The following is a 22,074-nucleotide window of genomic DNA, read 5'->3' on the forward strand; positions in this document are numbered from 1 at the left end:
TTTTTCAGGTTTATTAAGGTCACAATATGCAATATGTATTAAGAGTATAATATGTAAATGCAACATGAGTCACCAATATTTTGGGCCCATTTTCCTAGAAGTGAAATATGCATTTGCACATATAACATTTTTCCCATTGTTTTAGAAGAGAAAGACTGTACTTGTCAAATGTGTGAGTTTATTTTGTTTTTGGAGCACACTAGCATAAAAATTAGCTTTTTCACATTGTGCTTTTGCCACTGTTTACTAATGTAACACAGACTCAGGAGTAGAGAAGCCAGTTACTGATGCATTTACTACCAAAGCTTCACGTGCACAGAACACTGTTTGCATTTGTCTGCCATTGATTGCAAAAATGCAATGATTGTGAGTGAAATGTTCAGAGCTAAGCAGCGATACATGCAATGCATGACATGCAAAGATGCAAATGAGATGTCATCAATTGCATTTCACTTCCACAGGTTAGACTGGATTGTGCTCATAGTATCTTAGAAAACGTTTAGCTGGATCTTTTCTACTCCATGTTTAAGCGTAAGTGTGTAAGTGACATATAGTGTGGGAAAGAGTTTGTGTTTGTCTTTGTGTGTTTAAGTGTCTGTCTGTGTGTGTATCTTTTCATGCAGTCGTATGCAGTCATACTCATCTGTTTGAGGCCCTCCAGATGTCTTACACATAGTGGGCTCTTGTGTGTGTGTGTGTGTGTGTGTGTGTGTGTGTGTGTGTGTATATATATATATATACTGTATACACACACACAATTAATGTGATTTTTTAATCACTTTTTAGTAGTTACATATTTACTGTTAATAAAGTGTGATATAATTTAAAGTCACACACACATACATTGACGCAGACCCGAGGGACCTTGGTTGGACACAAAAAACGTGACCTCCGTCTCCTCGAAAGCGCTTTTGATGAGCAGATTTAACACGTCGTCAATGAGGAAGCGGATTCACAGCTTCTGCTTTGTGTTTTATGTCCTTCAGTGAAAAATAGATTGAGCTCTCAATTCCCCAAACGTGATTTCCTCCAGCGCCGGCGTATAGAGTGCTAAAACTGTGGCCTCATAGAGGAATGTCTTCTGCTGCATCGAGATAAGAGCTTAACTCTCTCCTCTCCTCCAACCTGCTCAAACCATTACCACAGTATTACCACGGTAAGAGAGCATGATCATTCCGTGTCTGTCTGAACATCTCATGTTAATGCACCTTGCTGTAAATGTACCGTGGTGTAAAGATAAATGGTCAATTACAAAAAAAGCATCAAAATTCCATGCTTCTATCATAGTTTTTGGTCATTTACTACAGTACCATGTACCATCCTTACAAAAAAATAGCATGGTTCTGGTACCATGGTACTAAAACTCTGGTATTTGTATTCCAAATGTACAAAAAACACTTCAGCACCGTGGTATATGAATACAGAAATCAAAATGTCAATTACAAAAAAGCATCAAAGGTACCATGGTTCTATCATGGTTTTTGGTCATTTACTGTAGTACATGTTTCCATGTGCCAACCTTACAAAAAAGTACTGTTGCTGTACCATTGTACAGTAATGGTGATATTATGATACTTTGATATAATACTCCAGATGTCCAAAAGACACTTTAGTACAATGGTAGGTAGCTAAATATGGTAATCTAATTTACAAAAGGTATCAAAAAGTAGCATGTCTTTGATCATTTACCATAGTAAATGTTACTATGTGCCATGGTTTATATCAAAGTACCATGAAATTATCATCATTGCTATTATAGTACCATGGTACAGTGATGGTGATGCTATGGTAGGCCTACTTTAATATTTACCATGGTACTAAAATTCATGTATGGTATTTTTATGATATTCCAAATGTCAAAAAAAAAAAAACGTTTTAGTACCATGGTATATGAATATGATAATCAAAATGTCAATTACAAGAATAAATAAATGGTAAATGTTACCATGTGCCAAGTTTTATGTTAAAGTACCATGAAATTATCACCCATTATAAAAGGTCTCTCTGGCCTTTACATCGGCTGTCTCTCTCTCCTGCCTCAGGACTTCATTTTACTGTAAAATCTGCCGTCCGTGTGTGTCTCTCTCTCTTTACCTTTCTGTGGGGATAGGCCCTACGGCATGCCATTACTGGGCTAATGAGGGCTGTCTACAGCCGGAGAGAGCGAGCAGTCGACAGACACGCTAACCAACACTGACACTCTCATTATACAACTGGCAGCCGCTGAATGAAGGAGTCCCTCTCTCTCTCTCTCTTTCTCTCGGCTCCAGGACGCTCGTTTTCTCTGTCCTCCTGTGACTCTGAGTTTCTCTCCGAAAACCATGCAACTCTAATACATTGTTTACTTAATTTCTAGCTTTGCATATGCCACGTGCATATAACATTGGCCCGGGGGCTTTTCACAGATTCAAATCAAAATTTTCATTCACAACCTGTGTGTGTCTTCTGTATATATAAATGTGTGTGTGTATGTGTGTGTGTGTTTCTAAAATATTATTTTGTATATTTTTTGTATATTTTTCTTACAATTCATTATATATATATATATATATCTTTTTTTCTATACATATTTCCTGTGTATATTTGTAAAATATAATTTCTAATGTATTTCTCTTAAAAAAAACTCTCTTTGAATTTTGGGGGACAGTTTTTGTGAGATTCACCTTTGCACCAAGTGACACACAAACCCAGTGTGTGTGTGTGTGTGTGTTGCCATCAGGACTTCCTCTTCAGTGGTTTGAAAGGTAAACACTACATTACCGGTTAATTGAGCTGCCAGATATCCTGGCCAATCAGGGCGCAGGACGGTTGCTGCGGTGAACAAACAGGGAAGGAGGGAGCAGTAAATGATGACGTCATACTATGCAAATTAGATGAGAATATTTACACCCCACATAAACTTTCAGTCATGCCCAACATTTTTCTAATTTACATTAGATCTCTATCTTTAAGCCCTTTTAAGCTACAAGCTTTTGAAATCTTGATGTCAAAATCCAGCATTTTTCCAAAAAAATCCTGGCGCCTAAAGGGTTAAAATGCAATCTAATTAAAATGGTCTATTATATATATATATATATATTTTTTTTTATGGCTCATGCAGTGTGTATATGTAACTAATAAATAATTGCATGTGCATATATATATTTATATACTGTATGTGTGTGTGTGTGTGTGTGTGTATGTTCTGCATATATGTGAAATACACACACACATATATACATAAATATATATTTCAAAATGCAAAGCAGATAGAGCCTTAAACTGAGCCTCGGTAGTGTTTGTATTCATTTTGTTGTGTAGTTGAGAATTGTTTATATTTTATTTTTCATTTGCAGTGATGATGCAGTTTTAGTAGGCAGCTGTCTATGCAGGCCGTAGACAGCAGTGCAGCACACTAGGTTCTCTAACAGAACTCTTGAATGCTGTTGTATTATACCCTATTGCACAACTCCACCAGACCTGAATTCATGCCGTTAGAATGACTCTTTGCTGTTTTGTGCCGACCGCAATATCTTAGCATGCACTTTCAGTATCACACAAACAGTTTGCTGTAGCCATCATTGCGTTGCAAAAGTCTCCAGGGCAGAAAACATGAATCATCTTTTTCAGAAGATATAAGCAACGATCTCCCACGCCAACGGACATATAGGCCTGAGATGTTGCACATTTAAGACGTCGCTTATTTGCAGTCGGTCGCAGTGTTTTTCTATTGGGTCTTCAGTGTTTGAGTAGAAACTGACCTCAGATCAGCGCTGACCTTAGTGTTGCTCGTCTGTGAAATGTGCTGGTATTAGTTTATGTAATTACATTACTCATAAATTAAACACACGACTGCCAGATTCGACATTATTCCTGATGAAACTGTTAACGTTTATTTTTAGAGAATTAATTCTGTGACACGAACATTATTTGGCTGCTAAACCCAAACCTGTTGAGTTTTAGTTTATTATGAACTTTTATTATGGATATGGTGGTAAACGACATTTTTATGAGGTGTTTTGTGAAACATTTTTGCTTTTTATGAGTGTAATCTTACTTTGGCAACCCCGCAGGAACATTTGATTGCTCATTCATAGCTCATGTTTCATAGATTTGGTTTCAGATGCAGATTTTTAAGAGATTGCATTTGAGATTTTTCTTTCTGATGCTGGTTTGACATAAACTTTATGAAAAATATGAGCAGCTAAAATGAGATTTGATTCGATGACACCTGCATATGCACACTTGGCCCCTGAACTGAACCTGTTTTAATCTTATTTAATTGCCTAAGATGAAATGATAATGTTTGTATTTGTGTGTGTGAGTGTGTGTTTGCATGTCTCTCATATTTTCAGTACATGTTGATCTGTCTGTCAGCATGGACGCCAATTTACTGTGTTGTTCAACACGAGACATCTGCTGTGGAAAATAAACCCCATGAGATCATTAGACACACGTGTGCACACACACACGGCAGGATCAGAAGGTCTCATACTCACAGGCTAAAACTGTCACTAGCACTGTCGCCAGCCTAATGCCCTGGATACACCAATAAATGTCTGACGTGTCAGAAAGGTATTAGACATTCATGTACGGAAATATATATTGATTTATTTTTGCTGCACAGGCTTTCGATATAATCTCTTCTGCTGTAGGACAAATTAAAAGTCTGCAGTTGTCAAATACATTCATTACTGTTTCAGCTTTCTTGTGTTTGAACTAAAGTGTGAAATGTACTGCTTGGCTATTCTGGGTGGTTGCCAGGGTGTTGCTATGTGGTTGCTAAGGAGTTTCAAATTGATTTTTAGTGTGCTGTGGGAGCTAGTGTTTTGGTGGTTGTTAGGGTATTGATTTACAGTTGCTAGGCTCTTTTGGGTGGTTGCTGAGGTGATCGGAGTGATTTTTAGACAAATTAAAAGTCTAAAGTTGTCAAAAACAGTCATTATAGTTTCACTTTTCTTGTGTTTGAACTCAAACTAGACTTTTAAAGTGTAAAATGTACTTCTAGGCTGTTCTGGGTGGTTGCCAAGGCGTTGCTATGTGGCATTCTGAATTGAGTTTTTGACAAATTAAAACTCTAACGTTGTCAAATACAATCATTATAGTTTCAATTTTTGTGTGTGTTTGAACTTAAACTTTATTTTCAAAGTAAAAAACTCACTTTTGGGTGGTTGCCAGGGTGTTGGTTTGTGGCTGCTAAGGAGTTCTGAGTGATTTTTTAGTGTGCTGCTATGGGGTTGCTAAGTGTTTTAGTGGTTGCCAGGAGATTGCTTTGCAGTTGCTAGGTTGTTCTGGGTGGCTGCTAAGGAGATCTGAGTGATATTTAGTGCATTGCTATGTTTTTAATTGCAGGCCCAAGTGTTTCTGTGATCGTTTGGGATTTTTTTCACTTGTTTTTCATTCAGTAGGTAAAAATCCTGCATCTAATCACTTAGTAAAGTAACAGCACATTCATGTCTGGGCCGCGCACACACACAGACTGAAGTTTAATACTTCTCGTGGCATCAGACTGTAAAACACTTTGCGGTTCTAATTGAAATTGTTATTTTTTACAGCGTGTGCTGATTTGGACTGAATTCAGCATAAGAAGTTTCACTGGTCTGTTGTCTGTCTGTTAGCATCCAAATGAGTTTGTCTTAACTTGCAAGAACAATGTTTTTGCGACTTGGCTTCTTCAAACTCCATCACGTCTCAAATGTGTGTTTGGCAGCGAGCGTTTGGAAGGCTTTTCTCTGGAAACAGCACTTTTGATTTAGACGACGAGCAGATGGTTGTAAGTAGATTGCTTTCATGTTAAGAAATCACTTTCCTTCTTTTGTCTGGCCCGCGATTATTTTAATGCAGCCTCTTTTTTGTCATTACTGTGTATGGAACGGTGACATAACACCAAATACTCGGGAAAGAGAGATGAGGAACGGGGAAGCCTGACGGGGATTGGTTCAGCCGCAGAAACCTGTTGCCAAGCTTACAGTCCAAATGTTGGAGGAACGTTTTATAGCTCAGATGTTGCTTTATTTAAAATTGAATGGCTTTCTTCCTTATGTTTCATTGAAACATCAATGCAAAATTCCCTAATGAGACCCTAATAGGTCTTTCTGTCAGTAGAAACATACTACAGTCTTGATTTGATCTCATTACTGTCTAGGAGAAACTGTTGAGATCTCATGTATGATTCTTCTCTCTGTGGGCATCATTGCATTCAAATTCGGTGCACGTTTTTACGCATAAGAAAGTTTGTCAGCATCTCTGTGATCATGTCAACTCAGAAGGATGATCGACAGTCAGAAGGTATTTTCAGTTTGAATCATATGATCCAGTCAGCATCCCCTTTACAGCTGCACTGGAGGGTGAGAAGAGAAACCCGCCTCTGATTGGCTGTTCTGAGTGTTTGAAATGAAAGTAACGTGATTGGCCTCTTTTGTTTTCACTCTGACTGTGAGCTTGACAGCCGCAGAAAGAAACGCTGAACCAGGCGAGATCATGTGCACGTGTGCTTGCAAATTCAATGCATACTGAAATCATGCCAGAACATCAGAGTAAACATAAAGCAATACAGTGATGGGTAGATTACTTACAAATTGTACTCTGTTACTGATTTCAAATTACATAAAACATTTTTAGTTAGTAACGTAATCCGTTACATTACACATTTTAAGTAATATAATGAGACTACTTTTTGATTACTTTTAGATTACTCCAAACTTGTTTATCGCATTGATTTAAATAGGATAATCTTGTACCATATTGATGTAAAAAAATACAACGAGAAAGAAAACATATTCTATCCTTTGTTATTAACAACATGAAGTACATTAAACATTACATCACGTCAAAATTTCCCAAACGGGTTCGTGAAGCAACTGCAGGGGGTTTGTGAGTTTAATGAAAAGCTAATAAATAAATAATTTTAGCATCAAAATAAACACTTACTAAAAATAGTGAAATGTTTTATTTGTTTACCTGCATGTCATGTGACCATTACCCAATGTCAGAGAACTGTAAACATGCAAATGTGTTACTTAATTATAAATTATATTATTATACTTAAGTACTTAATATTTGTAATCTGATTACATAATCCAGATTACATGTAATCAGTTACTACCCAGCATTGAAAACCAATGAGAACACCTTAGCAACTGCTTAGCAACACCTTAGCCAATCACAAAATCCATTATTACTCTCTGCAGCAACTGCATAATGCACTGGGAAGCAGCCAGCAAACTGTAATAAATGCATAGCAATGCAGTAAAAACCCATAAGAACACCTTGGCAACTACATAGCAACGTCCCGGCCAATCACAAAACCCTAGCAATACGGCGGTGAATTTTGCATAGTCAAATAGCGCTCATATTTTCACCAGAAAATCTGCTAGCATATTTATATTTTAACATCTGTAAATATTCACAGCAGCTTGACTATTTTCATTTCTCCTCATCCGATCAGCAACGCTCTGTCTCTCTCTGTTTGTCTGTCTCTCCCGTTTAAACAGGTCATTCATCTTCACATGGCCAAAACAATATGTTGATTGTACAAACACAGTTATTAACTGGACGGCGTCCAGCCAGAGTTATTTTCGATGTAAAGGCCTGTGGGAACATTGTGTGCTTAAGAGATTTGAGCTGTGATGCAATGACAGAGAGAAATAAAAGCCATCGCTCGGACCGCTGGTTCACTTTAGGTTAGTTTTAAGTAGCTAAATGTCTCCGAGAAACATCAGCGTCCTACAGAAATAATACAGAATGTGTGTATGGGTTTATTTGACTGTAGTTTTGTGCTCGGAAATGAGTTAAATCTGACTGAACCTCTATTCAGGGGCATCCAGAAATGTGCTTAGTTGGAAACATAATTTTAATTAACTTATGAACAAATTAATTGACTGATTAACATCAGATGTGAGTTTTTGAATCTGAAACATCTTCTGTCCAGTTTGAGTTTTTTTGTGTTTCAGAAATTATATTAGTGAGTGTTAACGGATCAGGGAAAGGTTTATGAAATATTACAGCTATTTTGATTATGTATAATAGTGCAATAAATAGTCAACTCCATTATTTGACCATATTTGAATTCATTTGTGGAATTCTCCAAATGTTCCCACAAAAGCAGCACAGATCCTGGTAATGACCTGTGTGTGTGTGCGTGCGTGCGTGTGCGTGTGTGTGTGTGTGTGCGTGCGTGTGTGTGCGTGCGTGCATGTGTGTGTGCAGACTGTGTGTGTGTGTGTCTGTGTTGTGTTGCAGGTGTTCAGTAGCACCCCATCCCCATTTGTCTGTGTAATCCTAATTAAACACACACACACACACACACACACACACACTACCCAAAAGACAAATCCCCCTATTTACATAATGAGACAGAATCTGTAAGAGACTAATGAGAAATCTAACAATCACTCCAAAAAGAAAGAAAGAAAGCCAGACACAGATCTGTTTCCATCTCATTTATAATCATTCGCCCTCTTTTATATTAGTTTGTTTTGATTATGTTTTATGACTCACAGACGGAAAAACACTGGACAGAACTTCCAGTTAGAGGACTAGTTCACCCACTAATGAAGATCCCGTCATCATTTACTCATCAGACACCTTCGTGCTGCTCTGTCCCATGCAATGAAAGCATATACAGACAAAAACATCATAAAAGTATCTTACATTTGAGTCAGAAGAGTTTTTATAATTATAATTATAGCACAGAAGTCACAATGACTACTTTTACGATACTTGCATGGTATTTTTAGCCTTTTTGAAGCATGACAGACTTGGTCATTATAAACTGTATAGAAAAAAGCAGAGTGAACATTCCTTGAAAGTTTTTCACGCAAAAATAACCGTATGAGTTGGAATGAAATGAGGATCTTCATGTTTGGCTGAACTGTTATAAGTGTTGGGTTCCACCGCAGGGTTGACATTTATTCTCCTGCTTGTCGAGTTAATTTATCTCACCCTTATTGAGCAGCGTTAAGTGTTTGGCATGATCACTTAAACACACACACTTAGTACCCAGCCACACCACCTAGTATTTTATACTATATTTAATATTACTAAGTACATCCCTACTGTCTGTATCCCAGCATGCAGCGCCTGAAATAGAATCATTCCACCGGTCTTGATGCTTTTCAGGCCATAATTGCAACTTAATCTCTAGCCCTATGCAATTTGCATTGTAATAATATCCAATATTCAAACTGCAGTAATGGTCTTGCGGTTTACGGAACATTTGCATCAAGCAGCTGGTGCTTTGCGTTTCTCTTTAATGCGGATTCGGTCTTGTTTGTTTGTTTTTAAACGTCCTTTCTCCTTCACTATCGTGTCAGAAAGCATCGACGTTAGCAGTTTTATATTTAACACAGCATTGCATGCTTACATGACCTCTCTATATACATGTTCCTGGTCTTATTCAGCATTATTTTAGCTTAATTTATATACTGTAATGTTACAGTATGTATCCATATTTTGAATTAGCTTTTCTTTTTATATTTATATAGTTTTAGTAATTTCATGCTTTCATGCTTGTGTCATTTTTATTAGATTTTTTCTACTTAGTTTTAATTTATTTTTAAGTTTAAATTATTTTTATTTATTTTTATTTTTATTGCGATATAATTAATTTAATAAATTTAATGTTTTATCAAATTTTTATCTACATTTTTCATCTCATATTTATTTCAGCCTTGTCAATTAACAAAAACAATTTTTTAAAATAATTGTAGTTTTAATTGCCAATTCATCAAGTCACATTATTCAGAAGAACAATATGTTAAATGGGTTTCCCTTGCATGCTTAAGCATGCATAATGTAGTGTGATTTCAATATATATATTGACCATATATATATATATATATACATACATATTTATGTATGTAGAGATACTGTGTATATTTATTATGTATATATAAATACACACACATACAGCATATATTTTGAAAATATTTACATGTATTTACGTGTATACATTTATATTCATAAAAATTATATCATATGTAAATTTATTTAATATATAAACGTAACATATTTTTCTTAAATATACACATGCATGTGTGTGTATGTATATATACATAATAAATAAACACAGTATACACACATATATTATGTAAACAAAAACTTTTATTTTGGATGCGATTAATCGCGATTAATCGTTTGACAGCACTAAAATATATATATATATATTCCCCAGAGATGCATATGCAGTGTGATTCACTGGTTGTGTTAAAGTATTTGCATGTGTTTGTATGTGTCTGCATGTGTTAGTAGCCACATCGCAAGCTAGCTAAGCTAGCAGAAATACACAACATGTCAACTACGAATGTTTATCCATGAGCTTTTTATTTTAAACTCAACTTCCAGTCAAACAGGTGATTTCACCACAATTATTCTGGTATCTGTTCGGTAGAGACATTCAGAAATGCCCTCTCAAGTCACCCACGGGTTACAGTAAAGTTTGCAGTAAAGGGCACATCGATTACGGACACGTGCGGCGGTTAACAGGAAGACATGAGGTGCAGAAAACCCCTGTCGCGTGTCTAAGTTTAGCTGCAGTGATGAGAGAGATACAAATCAGAGAGAAAGAAAGAAAAGTAGATGACAACATCCCACGGTCCCTTCACTCTGTCTGGGCGATTAGCGGCGCAGTCATCGTGGCCGGCCCGAGCTGCCACTTCTGATGAGGGACATTCTCACCGCGCTAAATACGGCACTCTGGATTTACTTGACAGCATATTGTTAGTCATACAGCACTTTCTGATTTACAGTGATATGCAGATTCATTCAGCACTTGAATCACTTCACGTGTGGGTTTGCTTGTGTTATGAAGACTGGCTGAGAGAGAATGATTGTCGAATATTAGTGTGAGGAAAGATTTTACATCAAGCTTGTTGATTTTTTGAAGAGATCGAAGGTACCATGGTACTGTGATGTGTCAGGTGGTATTACTGTGGTACTTTGAGATGTGCATGTCCAAAGAACAAACATTTTTGGTACTTTTTTTTTGTATGCATGAGTATTTAAAATAAACAACCTTTTCCATATTCATACACATTACAAATGACATAATGAAAATAGTTGTTAGTAATGTAATTTAGTTTACTCATTTTAGGTAATGTTTGGGTAAAATTTGGAATTGTGAATTATTTGTAATCATGTAATCCATAGAAAGTAAATGTAATCTGATTATGTACATTTCAAAATGTAATATAATCAAATTACACTACATACTACATTTTTGGAATCTGATTACATAATCCAGATTACATGTAATCAGTTACTACCCAGCGCTGTTCATATACCATGGTACTTCAAAGAATACTGTGGTATTATCTTGTACGTTTACCATGGTATTTTGTTAATGAGCCTGAGGCTGTATTTCATCATCCTCTTGTAATATTTCTCTTGGGTCATTTGATAGACAGCAGTGTACACTACAAGTACACTACTCTAGTTTAATATGTTTGTGTGTGTGTCTGGCACACTCTCTTGTGTGAATCATTAGATGTTGGATTGCTCCGATTCCCAAAACCTAGACTGCCAAAACTCCTGCCGGGAGCGTTTCCTCAAACAAGCCTCACACACAGAGCGGGACAGAGGAGATCTCACACACACACACACACACACTCACTCACACTCACTCACGTACACACACACACACACACTGATACACGCAGTGGGAAGAGGCCAGAATGACTGACTGAAATCAGTTCATATGTCATTACTCCTGCTGAGCACAATATGTTGTTAGTGGCGTTTACTAGTACTAGTGCTGATAGTCATGTGATCAAAGCCCTGACAGCAAATATTACAGTTCAGACACACAATTTACACCTGCTGGATGATAAAACAGCTGAAAAAAAACATAGACGCACACTGATGGAGGGGGCCGAGCCATATCTAGATAACATCACCCTAGCAACTACATAGCGACAGGTTTAAAACCATTTAAAGCACCCTAGCAACAACTCAGAATACAAACAACTGCATAGCAACACCCTGCCAACCACATAGTAACACACTTAAAAACATCTGGAGCCCCCCTTGAAACTACTCAGAATGCAAACAAATGCATAGCAACACCCTGGCAACCACATATTAACACATTTAAAATCATATGGAGCACCATAGCAACAACTCTGAACAGAAACAACTGCATAGCAACACACTGGCAACCACATAGTAACAAACAGAATGCAAACAACTGCATAGCATCACCCAGGCAACTACATAGTAATGCACTTGAAACCATCTGGAGCCCCCTAGCAGCCACTTAGAATGCAAACAACTGCATAGCAACACCCTGGCAACCACATAGTAACCCACTTGAAACCATCTGGAGTACCCTAGAAACCACTCTGCATAGCAACACCTTTGAAACAACATCCAGCCTAGTATCATTTTTAGTGAGGGAAAACACCACAGAAATCTTGTTTGTTATTGCTGATGTTTCGATTAGTGATGTTGATTGTCTCCGGTGGTTTGTGTCTCTTGTTCCTCTGAGACTCTTCTAAGTCAGGCCCGTTGTCCTCTGTTTTTCTCTCCTGTCTGTCTCCTCTTTTCTCCATCTCTCAGAGCAGATACGGTGTAGGAGATCGAGGTGTTAGGCTGTACGGCGCTTTACCCGTGAGGCCCAACCCTGAGGAGAAAAGACTGCCCTCGTCAGGGGTGAGACCCGACGCTCTTACCTTCTTCAGCTCTGATCCAAGCAGCTAGCAGACCAGAAACGTACTCTATACAAGTACACAGATGCTAACATCAATGCTATAGCATACACTGCCAATGCAACACGTACTAGTTGTAAAATCGAGCTTGCGTAGTTACTGTTTGCAGTTGCATGCTTTTTTCACACTAAGGAAAATACAACCCAGTCTCATAAAAATACATACCTCTGCGTACATTTCTGCAACACAGTTTTTACGTACCTTACTGCACGTTTCGCCGCAGTTTCAAAGAGAAATGTCCACTGAGTGGCGCTAAAACACGGGTTCAATACGTCAACCCTTTGCACGTTTTTATTACGTTGATATAGGTACATATTGCTATGTTTTTATTACGTTTCTTCAGGCACGTATTGCGGCGGCTCAGAATTCAAATATCCGGGGACTGTCGCTAAAAGATAATGCTCTGTCGTGTTGGAAATATGCCCTACACCAAACCCAACCCTAAACCTACCCGATAGTGTTAACAAATGCAAAACTGATATAAAAAAACATTTTTTGATGCAACCGTGCCATTTTAACTACCTTATATGCAGATTTGAACTGTTTTGTCAAACCGTAGTTACACAGGATTTGAACCAGAGCTCCTCGAACCTACCCGATAGTGTTAACAAATGCAAAACTGATATAAAAAAACATTTTTTGATGCAACCGTGCCATTTTAACTACCTTATATGCAGATTTGAACTGTTTTGTCAAACCGTAGTTACACAGGATTTGAACCAGAGCTCCTCGTCTCTCAAGTACGTCTCCGTACTCCGTGAGCTACCGAACAAACCTATCGTTGATGAAAACCCATTAATATGAAGCTGGATTCAAATCTCCCAGCATATTAAAAATGTTTTGAAGTCACAACATAATACTCTTCAAGTAATTGTGCGAAAATTACGCTTTATTAATCGAAACTCTGTAAATCATACTCTGTGTGAAAATAATTTAAAAGGTGTTGGAGTTTTACTGCCTCTAGTGATTTTTTTTGGAAACTGCAGTGATATGTACTTATTGGTACGTATTTCGCATCTTGCAAAAATGTGCCCCCAGGTACGTATTTGCCACGAGACCGGGTTGGGAAAATAACAATAATGACACCTAAAAAGTTAAATAATCCTTCTAAGGGTTTTACATGACAAAAGTGTACAATGTACGTTTTACATGACAACGTTTTTGAAAAGTTTTGCATACAGGCGACATCGCTGTAAAAAAGACTCCGCAAACATGACTAAAAACGCTATGTTATGTATGCCAGGCCAGTAGTTGGCGCTGTGACTTTGAATGTGCCTGTGCACATACGCATTCCTATAGACTACATGCACATTAAGCATGTGCACGACCTCACCGTTTTCACAAATTTGCATTTTTGTATTTTACATGGAGATGATAATGCTAGCATTTTCAAAAACGTACACTTTGAAACCCGTTTTCAAAAGTTTGCGCTTTCAGGCCCCCAAAACGCTGTTGTTGTGTAAATGAATGGCCAAAACGCGTAAAAAAAATTCAGTTTTTAGTCAAAAGCTGTGTCATGTTAACACTTCGTAATTCTAATTCCAATCCACACCACAACAATAACGATAACTAAAGATTAAAAATATAATTGGAATTACGGTGGGATTTATTTTTTCCAGCAGATGAATGATAAAAACACCGACAGCCAATCAGAATCCACCATACTTCAAAGAACACGAGCATTTAAAGTGACAGATGACAAAACTCCAGTGCGTGGGTTTAATAAACAGAACGTTATCGTCCGCTGGTGTGGTTATATAGCTATCATTTTAGTTATCGTTTTTCATGTGAATGAGCCTTAAGTCTTTAGCATCCTTACTGAAATGAAAGCTCACTAGTGATTGGCTTGTAACGCTCTGCATAGTCAACAACTCAAACAAACAGCGATTCAAGTCGAGAGTTGTGCATTAACGTGTTGCTAAACTAATGTCGCAATACTTTAAAACGAATAATAAACAGCACACAGATACTGGGTAGAATAATCCGTTTGGATTGAACTGTGAAGTGGATTATTGATTGTTTTCAAACTATAAACGTATTTATAATCAGTACTGGGTTTGCTCATGGTGGTCTGTGTAGGCAGCACACTAGGTTTGGATCAGGGCTTTCTCTAGCGCCCCCTGTTGTCTGAGCATGACTCTGTCTGTCTGTCTGTGTTGGTTTTGTGGTTCTCTGAGAGTCACGTGATGAACTGAGAGTCCCTATATGTCCCCATAGGGCCACACTTTTCACACCTACCATAACCTCCCACCCACACACACACTACAGGATGATCTTCAAGTTTGAGCCAAAACCGAACAGTCAAGTGTAACTGCTTTTGACTTACAAAACATACTGTGGCAGACTCACTGAGTGATTACCATATTCATGTTGGTACTCATATCATGGTACTTTTTGGTGCAATGTTGTTTATTTTCTATTTTATTATTTTAAATATTTTAATATTTTAGTAATAGTGAGCAGTAAATAAATAAATGGTTATACAATGGTTTTTAGACATGCATGGTAATACTTTGGTACTATTTGTATTTTTACTTTTTGTAGTTAATATGATTTAATTTGGATATTTGTATTGCTATTTTTCTTCATATTGACATAGTTTTAGTTTTTTTATAGTTATATTTAATTTTCTGTTATGTTATTTTAAATATTTTAATATTTTAGTAATAATAAGCACTAAGTACTAATAAAAAAGGTTATAAAATGTATGGCTGTACAATTGGTACAAGTATTTATTAGTGAATATCATTTAATGTGGATATTGTTATTGCCTCATTCATGAAACATGCGCAGATTGATATCTGTGTATTTATGAAACCAAACCAAACATTTTTATGAAACTGTACATCATAATTTACAACAAAAAATTGATTCTGTGAAGCAAATTAACATAATGGCCAATGTGGAAACATGCTGTATGCATTTTTTTTTTAATGATATTAGTCGAACAACATATTTACTATAGTGCATTGGTTGAATGCAGTGTATTATTTGGGATGCACGTGAACATACAGTCATTTTAGTATCATCTTTACATGGCAGGCATCGTTTTTATCATGTGCACATGTGGTAGTGTTTCTGCAGTTGAGCATCACTGGTGCAAATACACTCATCTTACGTTTGCAATGCTGCAAATGTTCACACACAATCACCCTCAAGAGTGACTCACCATCAAAAGTGAGCACGTTTGACTCAGAATTACCTAAGTTTCCTTTTTCACTTTCCGTTACTTGAAAGGACGTCCGTATTTAACAAAATAAAACACGTATGACTCACTGGAAAAACTCGAACCGTGCGCGCCAGCCACTTTTGTTTTCAATTGATCTACTCAGCACATTAACTGAAAATGTGAAACTATGGAAATAAAATTGTTCCAAAACACGATGAATGCTACAGAAGCTTTTCGTTTGGAATGATCTTTTCGTCGTCCTGCTCGACTGAATACCGTTGTGTGCAACATTGTGGGCGGCTTCTTTTTAATTAGAAAAGAGATGGTATTGATGTTCCAGAAACCGGCATCGTAAATCATTTATCAGTGCTGGAGTGCTAACAAAGCAGCTCACGCTGACCGGTCCTACCTCATCCTATCCATTATCAGGGTTCCCACGGCCAGGAAAAAACCTGCAAATATCAAGGAATTTTTAAATGTCGATGGGGTTTTTCCAGGCTTGAAAGATGCTATTTGGTTTCCTTGTCACTGTACTTTGAGGTACATTTGAACAATACCATGGTATTACCATCTTGATAGTGTTAAAAATAATATTTATATGGCTTATGTTCATATTTATTATATTATTGTAAATATTTTAATGTTTTAGTAATATTTAGTGCATGACTATACAATGGTTTTTGAACATTTATGGTAGTACTATAGTATTTTTAACCTATAAATTGTACAATTCTAATTTTCAAGCTTGGAAAAGTCATTGAAAATGCTGACCATGATGCAGTATTTGATTCTCATATCCATACATCATTGCACTGTGAGGTATTTTAAACAATGCCATGGTATTATCATCATGGTAGTGTTAAAAAACAAAATTTCCATGGCATGTTTTTAGTTTTTTTATTATTATTATTTTTTTAAATATTTTAATAAGAATAAGCATTAACTAATAAAAAATATCATAAAATATATGTTTTTTAAGCAAGTATGGTAATATTGTAATATTCTTTAACCTAGAAATTCTAATTTTCAGGCCTGAAAAGTCATTTTTTTAAATTACATTTTTGGAAACGCTTTACTTAAAGCCTTTATGCATAGTGCATTATAAAGCTATTCATAATGTATGTTGTAATGCATTATGTCTTTTCATAAATAATTACACACAAGGTTAAAATGCATTATAAAATAAAAAAAATAAAAAAATGTTGTCATCAAAAAAATGCATACTTAATGTATACTTTCTAAAGGTATAATAATGAATAGTTAAGTAATACAATGTAGTGTAACTTTGGAGAATGCATTTTATGGTGCATTACAATTGATGCATTAAAGTACTTGCATTGCAATATGCATTATATATAAAGGTTTAATTAAAGTGTCTTTAAGGTCTTATTCCAGTTATTTTCAGCCCCAAAATATCTAGTCAACTACAGAATTCTCTTTGTAATCTTCTCTATAAAGCGATTTCAAAAACAATCCTCATCCAGTACTCACGAAAGTCTTGGAAACACATTGCTTAAAACCCTGAATTCTGTGGGACCATTTGGATTATTTTAATGACTACATCGTCATAAAAATATAGAAAGTGATGTATAGAAATATTCAAACTTGTATTCGGTGTGGATTTGTGGATTTCATTATTCTGCAGTTAGTTAGAGTTCTCTCACAGAGTCTTGACACGTTCATAACTAAAACGGAAAAATATGATATTTTTTAAAATGCCCAGAGTTCTGAGGAACGATCTAAAAAAAGACAGAGGGAAAAAAACGTCTTCTTTTTTTTTTTTTTTTTGCTCAGTTTTCCGGATGCGTACATGCATTTACATATGAATGGTTTAAAATTATCTGCCTTTTATCAAGCGTCTCCTCAGCCGCCTTTTAAGAAGCCTAACCAAACCATGGCATGAAGGTTGAGCTCAGAACAACCACTTTAACAGCTCTGAGAGGAAACGTGCCGTTTCTCCTCGGCCCCGTGCGTCAGGTGTTGCGGTGAGGGGAGGGGAACGAGGTTTTAGGCCTTTGTTCGGTATCTTTACATCTCGACACACAGGGTTCAGTTAAAAGTTGGTTCAGTTAAACATCCGCTCACCCCCCCGCACACACACACACACACACACCCTCACCTTTCAGCTTCCTCTGGAGGTGAACAACACACACACACTCACACACACACACACACACACACACGCACACGCACACACACACACAGTTATTTTCAGAGAGTTTATTGCTCTGAAACCGACAGGCTTTCTTTCTCTCACCGTGAGTCTCTTTCCCTCCTTTCTTCACATGGTGCCAGAGGAGAATACTGTTGCTCTGGAGACTTAATGGAGTTTAAGTATCAGCTTGGTCTCAGATATTTCTCCTAAAATCCTTTCTAGAATAAAAATCAGAGACAAATGAGTCACTAGTTAAGCTCCAGAAGGAATATTTATAGCAGCCGAGATCGTTTGATGAGAAATGTTTGAGTACCTTTTTTTTTTTGAGTAAATTTGTAATTTTTTGGTTTCTGAGCACAGTTTGAGATCTTGTTGAGATCTCTCTCGAGACAAATGCGAGATTACTAGTGTTGTTTTCTCAGGAGAAACATCTCAAATGAATTTAATCCATTTAATCTCATCGCCGTTGCTCATTCATAGCTCAGTTATGTCTTGACTGTCTCAGATGTTTCTCCTAAAACGTTTTTAGGAGATTAGTTAGCCAATAGTTGTCATCCAGTATAGAGCTATAAAATGATTGTTAAAGAGATAGTTCTCCCAAAAATGAAAATTACCCCTACATCTCAAACCATCCTAGATGTATATGACATTCTTCTTTCAGACGAATACTATCGGAGTTATATTAAATAACGTCCAGGCTAATCCATGCTTTATAATGGGAGTGGATGGTAGCCCAAAATTTGAAGTCCAAAAAATTGCACACATTCATTATAAAAGAAGTCCACACGGCTCCGGGGGGTTAATAAATGCTTTCTGAAGCGACGCGATGCGTTTTTGTAAGAAAAATATCCATATTTACAACTTTTTAAACCTTAATCCCTAGCTTCCGCTAGCTTCCGTCGTACGCACACAAACTCGGTGACGAACGTGGAAGCGCAGCGGAGAGTGCAAAACAAAACACAGAATGCACACGCACACACACACACAGTTATTTTCAGAGAGTTTATTGCTCTGAAACCGACAGGCTTTCTTTCTCTCACCGTGAGTCTCTTTCCCTCCTTTCTTCACATGGTGCCAGAGGAGAATACTGTTGCTCTGGAGACTTAATGGAGTTTAAGTATCAGCTTGGTCTCAGATATTTCTCCTAAAATCCTTTCTAGAATAAAAATCAGAGACAAATGAGTCACTAGTTAAGCTCCAGAAGGAATATTTATAGCAGCCGAGATCGTTTGATGAGAAATGTTTGAGTACCTTTTTTTTTTTGAGTAAATTTGTAATTTTTTGGTTTCTGGGCACAGTTTGAGATCTTGTTGAGATCTCTCTCGAGACAAATGCGAGATTACTAGTGTTGTTTTCTCAGGAGAAACATCTCAAATGAATTTAATCCATTTAATCTCATCGCCGTTGCTCATTCATAGCTCAGTTATGTCTTGACTGTCTCAGATGTTTCTCCTAAAACGTTTTTAGGAGATTAGTTAGCCAATAGTTGTCATCCAATATAGAGCTATAAAATGATTGTTAAAGAGATAGTTCACTCAAAAATGAAAATTACCCCTACATCTCAAACCATCCTAGATGTATATGACATTCTTCTTTCAGACGAATACTATCGGAGTTATATTAAATAACGTCCAGGCTAATCCATGCTTTATAATGGGAGTGGCCCAAAATTTGAAGTCCAAAAAATTGCACACATTCATTATAAAAGAAGTCCACACGGCTCCGGGGGGTTAATAAATGCTTTCTGAAGCGACGCGATGCGTTTTTGTAAGAAAAATATCCATATTTACAACTTTTTAAACCTTAATCCCTAGCTTCCGCTAGCTTCCGTCGTACGCACACAAACTCGGTGACGAACGTGGAAGCGCAGCGGAGAGTGCAAAACAAAACACAGAATTAGTAATACAAAACATCAATGAAATATTCTGCAAGATGCATGATATAAAAGTTAAGGGTATGTCTACACAATTCATTTGGATTCCTGCTCATGTTGGTGTGGAGGGAAATGAGACGGTAGATATTCTGGCCAAACAAACTCTAAGAATAAAGCAAGTAGATCTAAATATTCCATTAAGTAAAGCAGAAGCTAAAGTATACATTAGAACATATACACAATCAGTTTGGCAGGTGCATTGGGATGACAATGAAACAGGTAGACATGTATATAATATACAAAAAATAGTTGATGCTGGGAGAAAGGAGAATAGGAATCGAAGGGAATAAAATATCATAACACGCCTTAGAATTGGTCATACTGGACTTAATAGTACATTGTGTAGAATTGGCAAGCACCCTACTGGGGAGTGTATACACTGTAGACAACAAGAAACAGTTGAGCATGTATTACTTCACTGTATGAAATACAACAATGAGAGATATCGTCTTATTCAGTCAATGAAGAAAGTAAAACACAATGACTTTTCTTTATCAGGTTTATTAGGGAAAACAGCTAGTAAGTTGTATGATTATATTATTGAATTTTTGAAAGGAAGTAAATAATGTAAAAACATTTTTTTTGTTTATTTGTTTTGTTTTCATTTCTAGTTTGTTTATTTGTTTTGCTTGGTTTTTATGTTTATTTCTATACTATATACAAGCAAATATCCTGATGCATACTCCATTCCAGTCGGTGGCGGTAATGCACCAATAAGTTAGGTTGCCAACCGCCAATAAACACCAAAGAAGAAGTAGTAGTAGTAATACAAAACGAGGATTTGTAAAGAAAAATGTCGTAGGAATTCGATATAAGCCAAGAGGACACTGGTTTTCCTTTGCTGTAAACAAAACTTGGTTCTCGCGAGACTAGCATATTCTCACTGGAGATTATGCTACGCCTACGTCCTATGTCTTCCGCTGGATGCCACTCTCTCGTGAACGTGCGTACGACAGTTAGCGGAAGCTAGAGGTTAAGGTTTATAAAGTTATAAAGGCCTTTGTTAATCCTCCGGAGCCGTGTGGACTTCTTTTATAATGGATGTGTGCAATTTTTTGGACTTCAAAATTTGGGCCACCATCCACTCCCATTATAAAGCATGGATTAGCCTGGACATTATTGAATATAACTCCGATTGTATTCGTCTGAAAGAAGTCATATACACCTAGGATGGCTTGAGAGTGAGTAAATGTTCATTTTTGGGTGAACTATCCCTTTAAGCAGCTCAGATCATTTGATGAGACATGTTTGAGTTCATATTGAGATCTCTGATTTTTGATGTCTGAGAACAGTTTGAGACATTGGTGAGATCTTTTTAAAGACAAATGTCATTGTATTTTTCCAGGAGAAACATCTTAGGATTGAATTGAATCTCATCGCTGTTGCTCATTCATAGCTCAGTTATGTCTCAACCGTCTCAGATGTCTGTCCCAAAACTTTTCAGGAGAAATAAACAGACACAAATGAGCCAATAGTTGTCATCTAGTAATAGTATAGAGGTGTACAATGATTGTTAAGCAGCTTAGATCATTTCATGAGAAATGTTTGAGTTCATTTTGAGATCTTTGACTTTTGATTTGGTATCTGAGCACAATTTGAGACATTGGGGAAATCTCTTTTGAGACAAATGTGAAATTACTTGGGTTGTTTTCTCAGGACAAACACAGCAAACATCTGTTTCTCTGGAGTTGAGTTCGATCATTTAATCTCATCTCTGTTGCTCAATCATAGCTCAGTTATGTCTCAATTTCATCTCATATCTTTCTCCTAAAATTTCTAGGAGAAATAAACACAAATGAGTCACTAGCTGTCATCCAGTGATAATATAGAGCTATAAAATGAATGTGGAGCAGCTCAGATCATTTGATGAGAAATGTTTCAAATTGAGATGTTTGACTTTTAATTGCAAATTTTTGGTATTTAGGCAAATCTGCGCACAATTTGAGACATTGTTGGGTTGTTTTCTCAGGAGAAACATCTCAAACATATGTTTTCTGCATTTGCTCTCCTTTAAATCTCATCACTGCTTAGGAGAAACTATTAAGATTTTCAAGAGATACTGTATTATTTATGATTTTTCCTACAGCTCAGTTGTCTCAATTTTGTCTCAGATGAAACTTTTGAGCCAAAAGTT

The 22,074-nt window shown here is 36.7% G+C and overlaps 1 protein-coding gene across 1 annotated transcript in view; it reads left to right on the top strand.

Moving 5' to 3' along the window:
* The window catches only part of LOC107553899 (TOX high mobility group box family member 2-like), a 114,236-nt gene that overhangs the window by 12,518 nt on the left and 79,644 nt on the right, over positions 1–22,074 (top strand). Inside the window, exon 3 of the mRNA XM_016236249.1 lies at positions 12,535–12,627. Within this exon, the coding sequence (XP_016091735.1) occupies positions 12,535–12,627 (93 nt within the window). The remainder of the gene's footprint in view (positions 1–12,534; positions 12,628–22,074) is intronic.

Source organism: Sinocyclocheilus grahami, unplaced genomic scaffold (assembly GCF_001515645.1).
Source record: "Sinocyclocheilus grahami isolate Dianchi unplaced genomic scaffold, SAMN03320097.WGS_v1.1 scaffold485.1, whole genome shotgun sequence".
In the NCBI taxonomy this organism is placed as follows: Eukaryota; Metazoa; Chordata; class Actinopteri; order Cypriniformes; family Cyprinidae; genus Sinocyclocheilus; species Sinocyclocheilus grahami.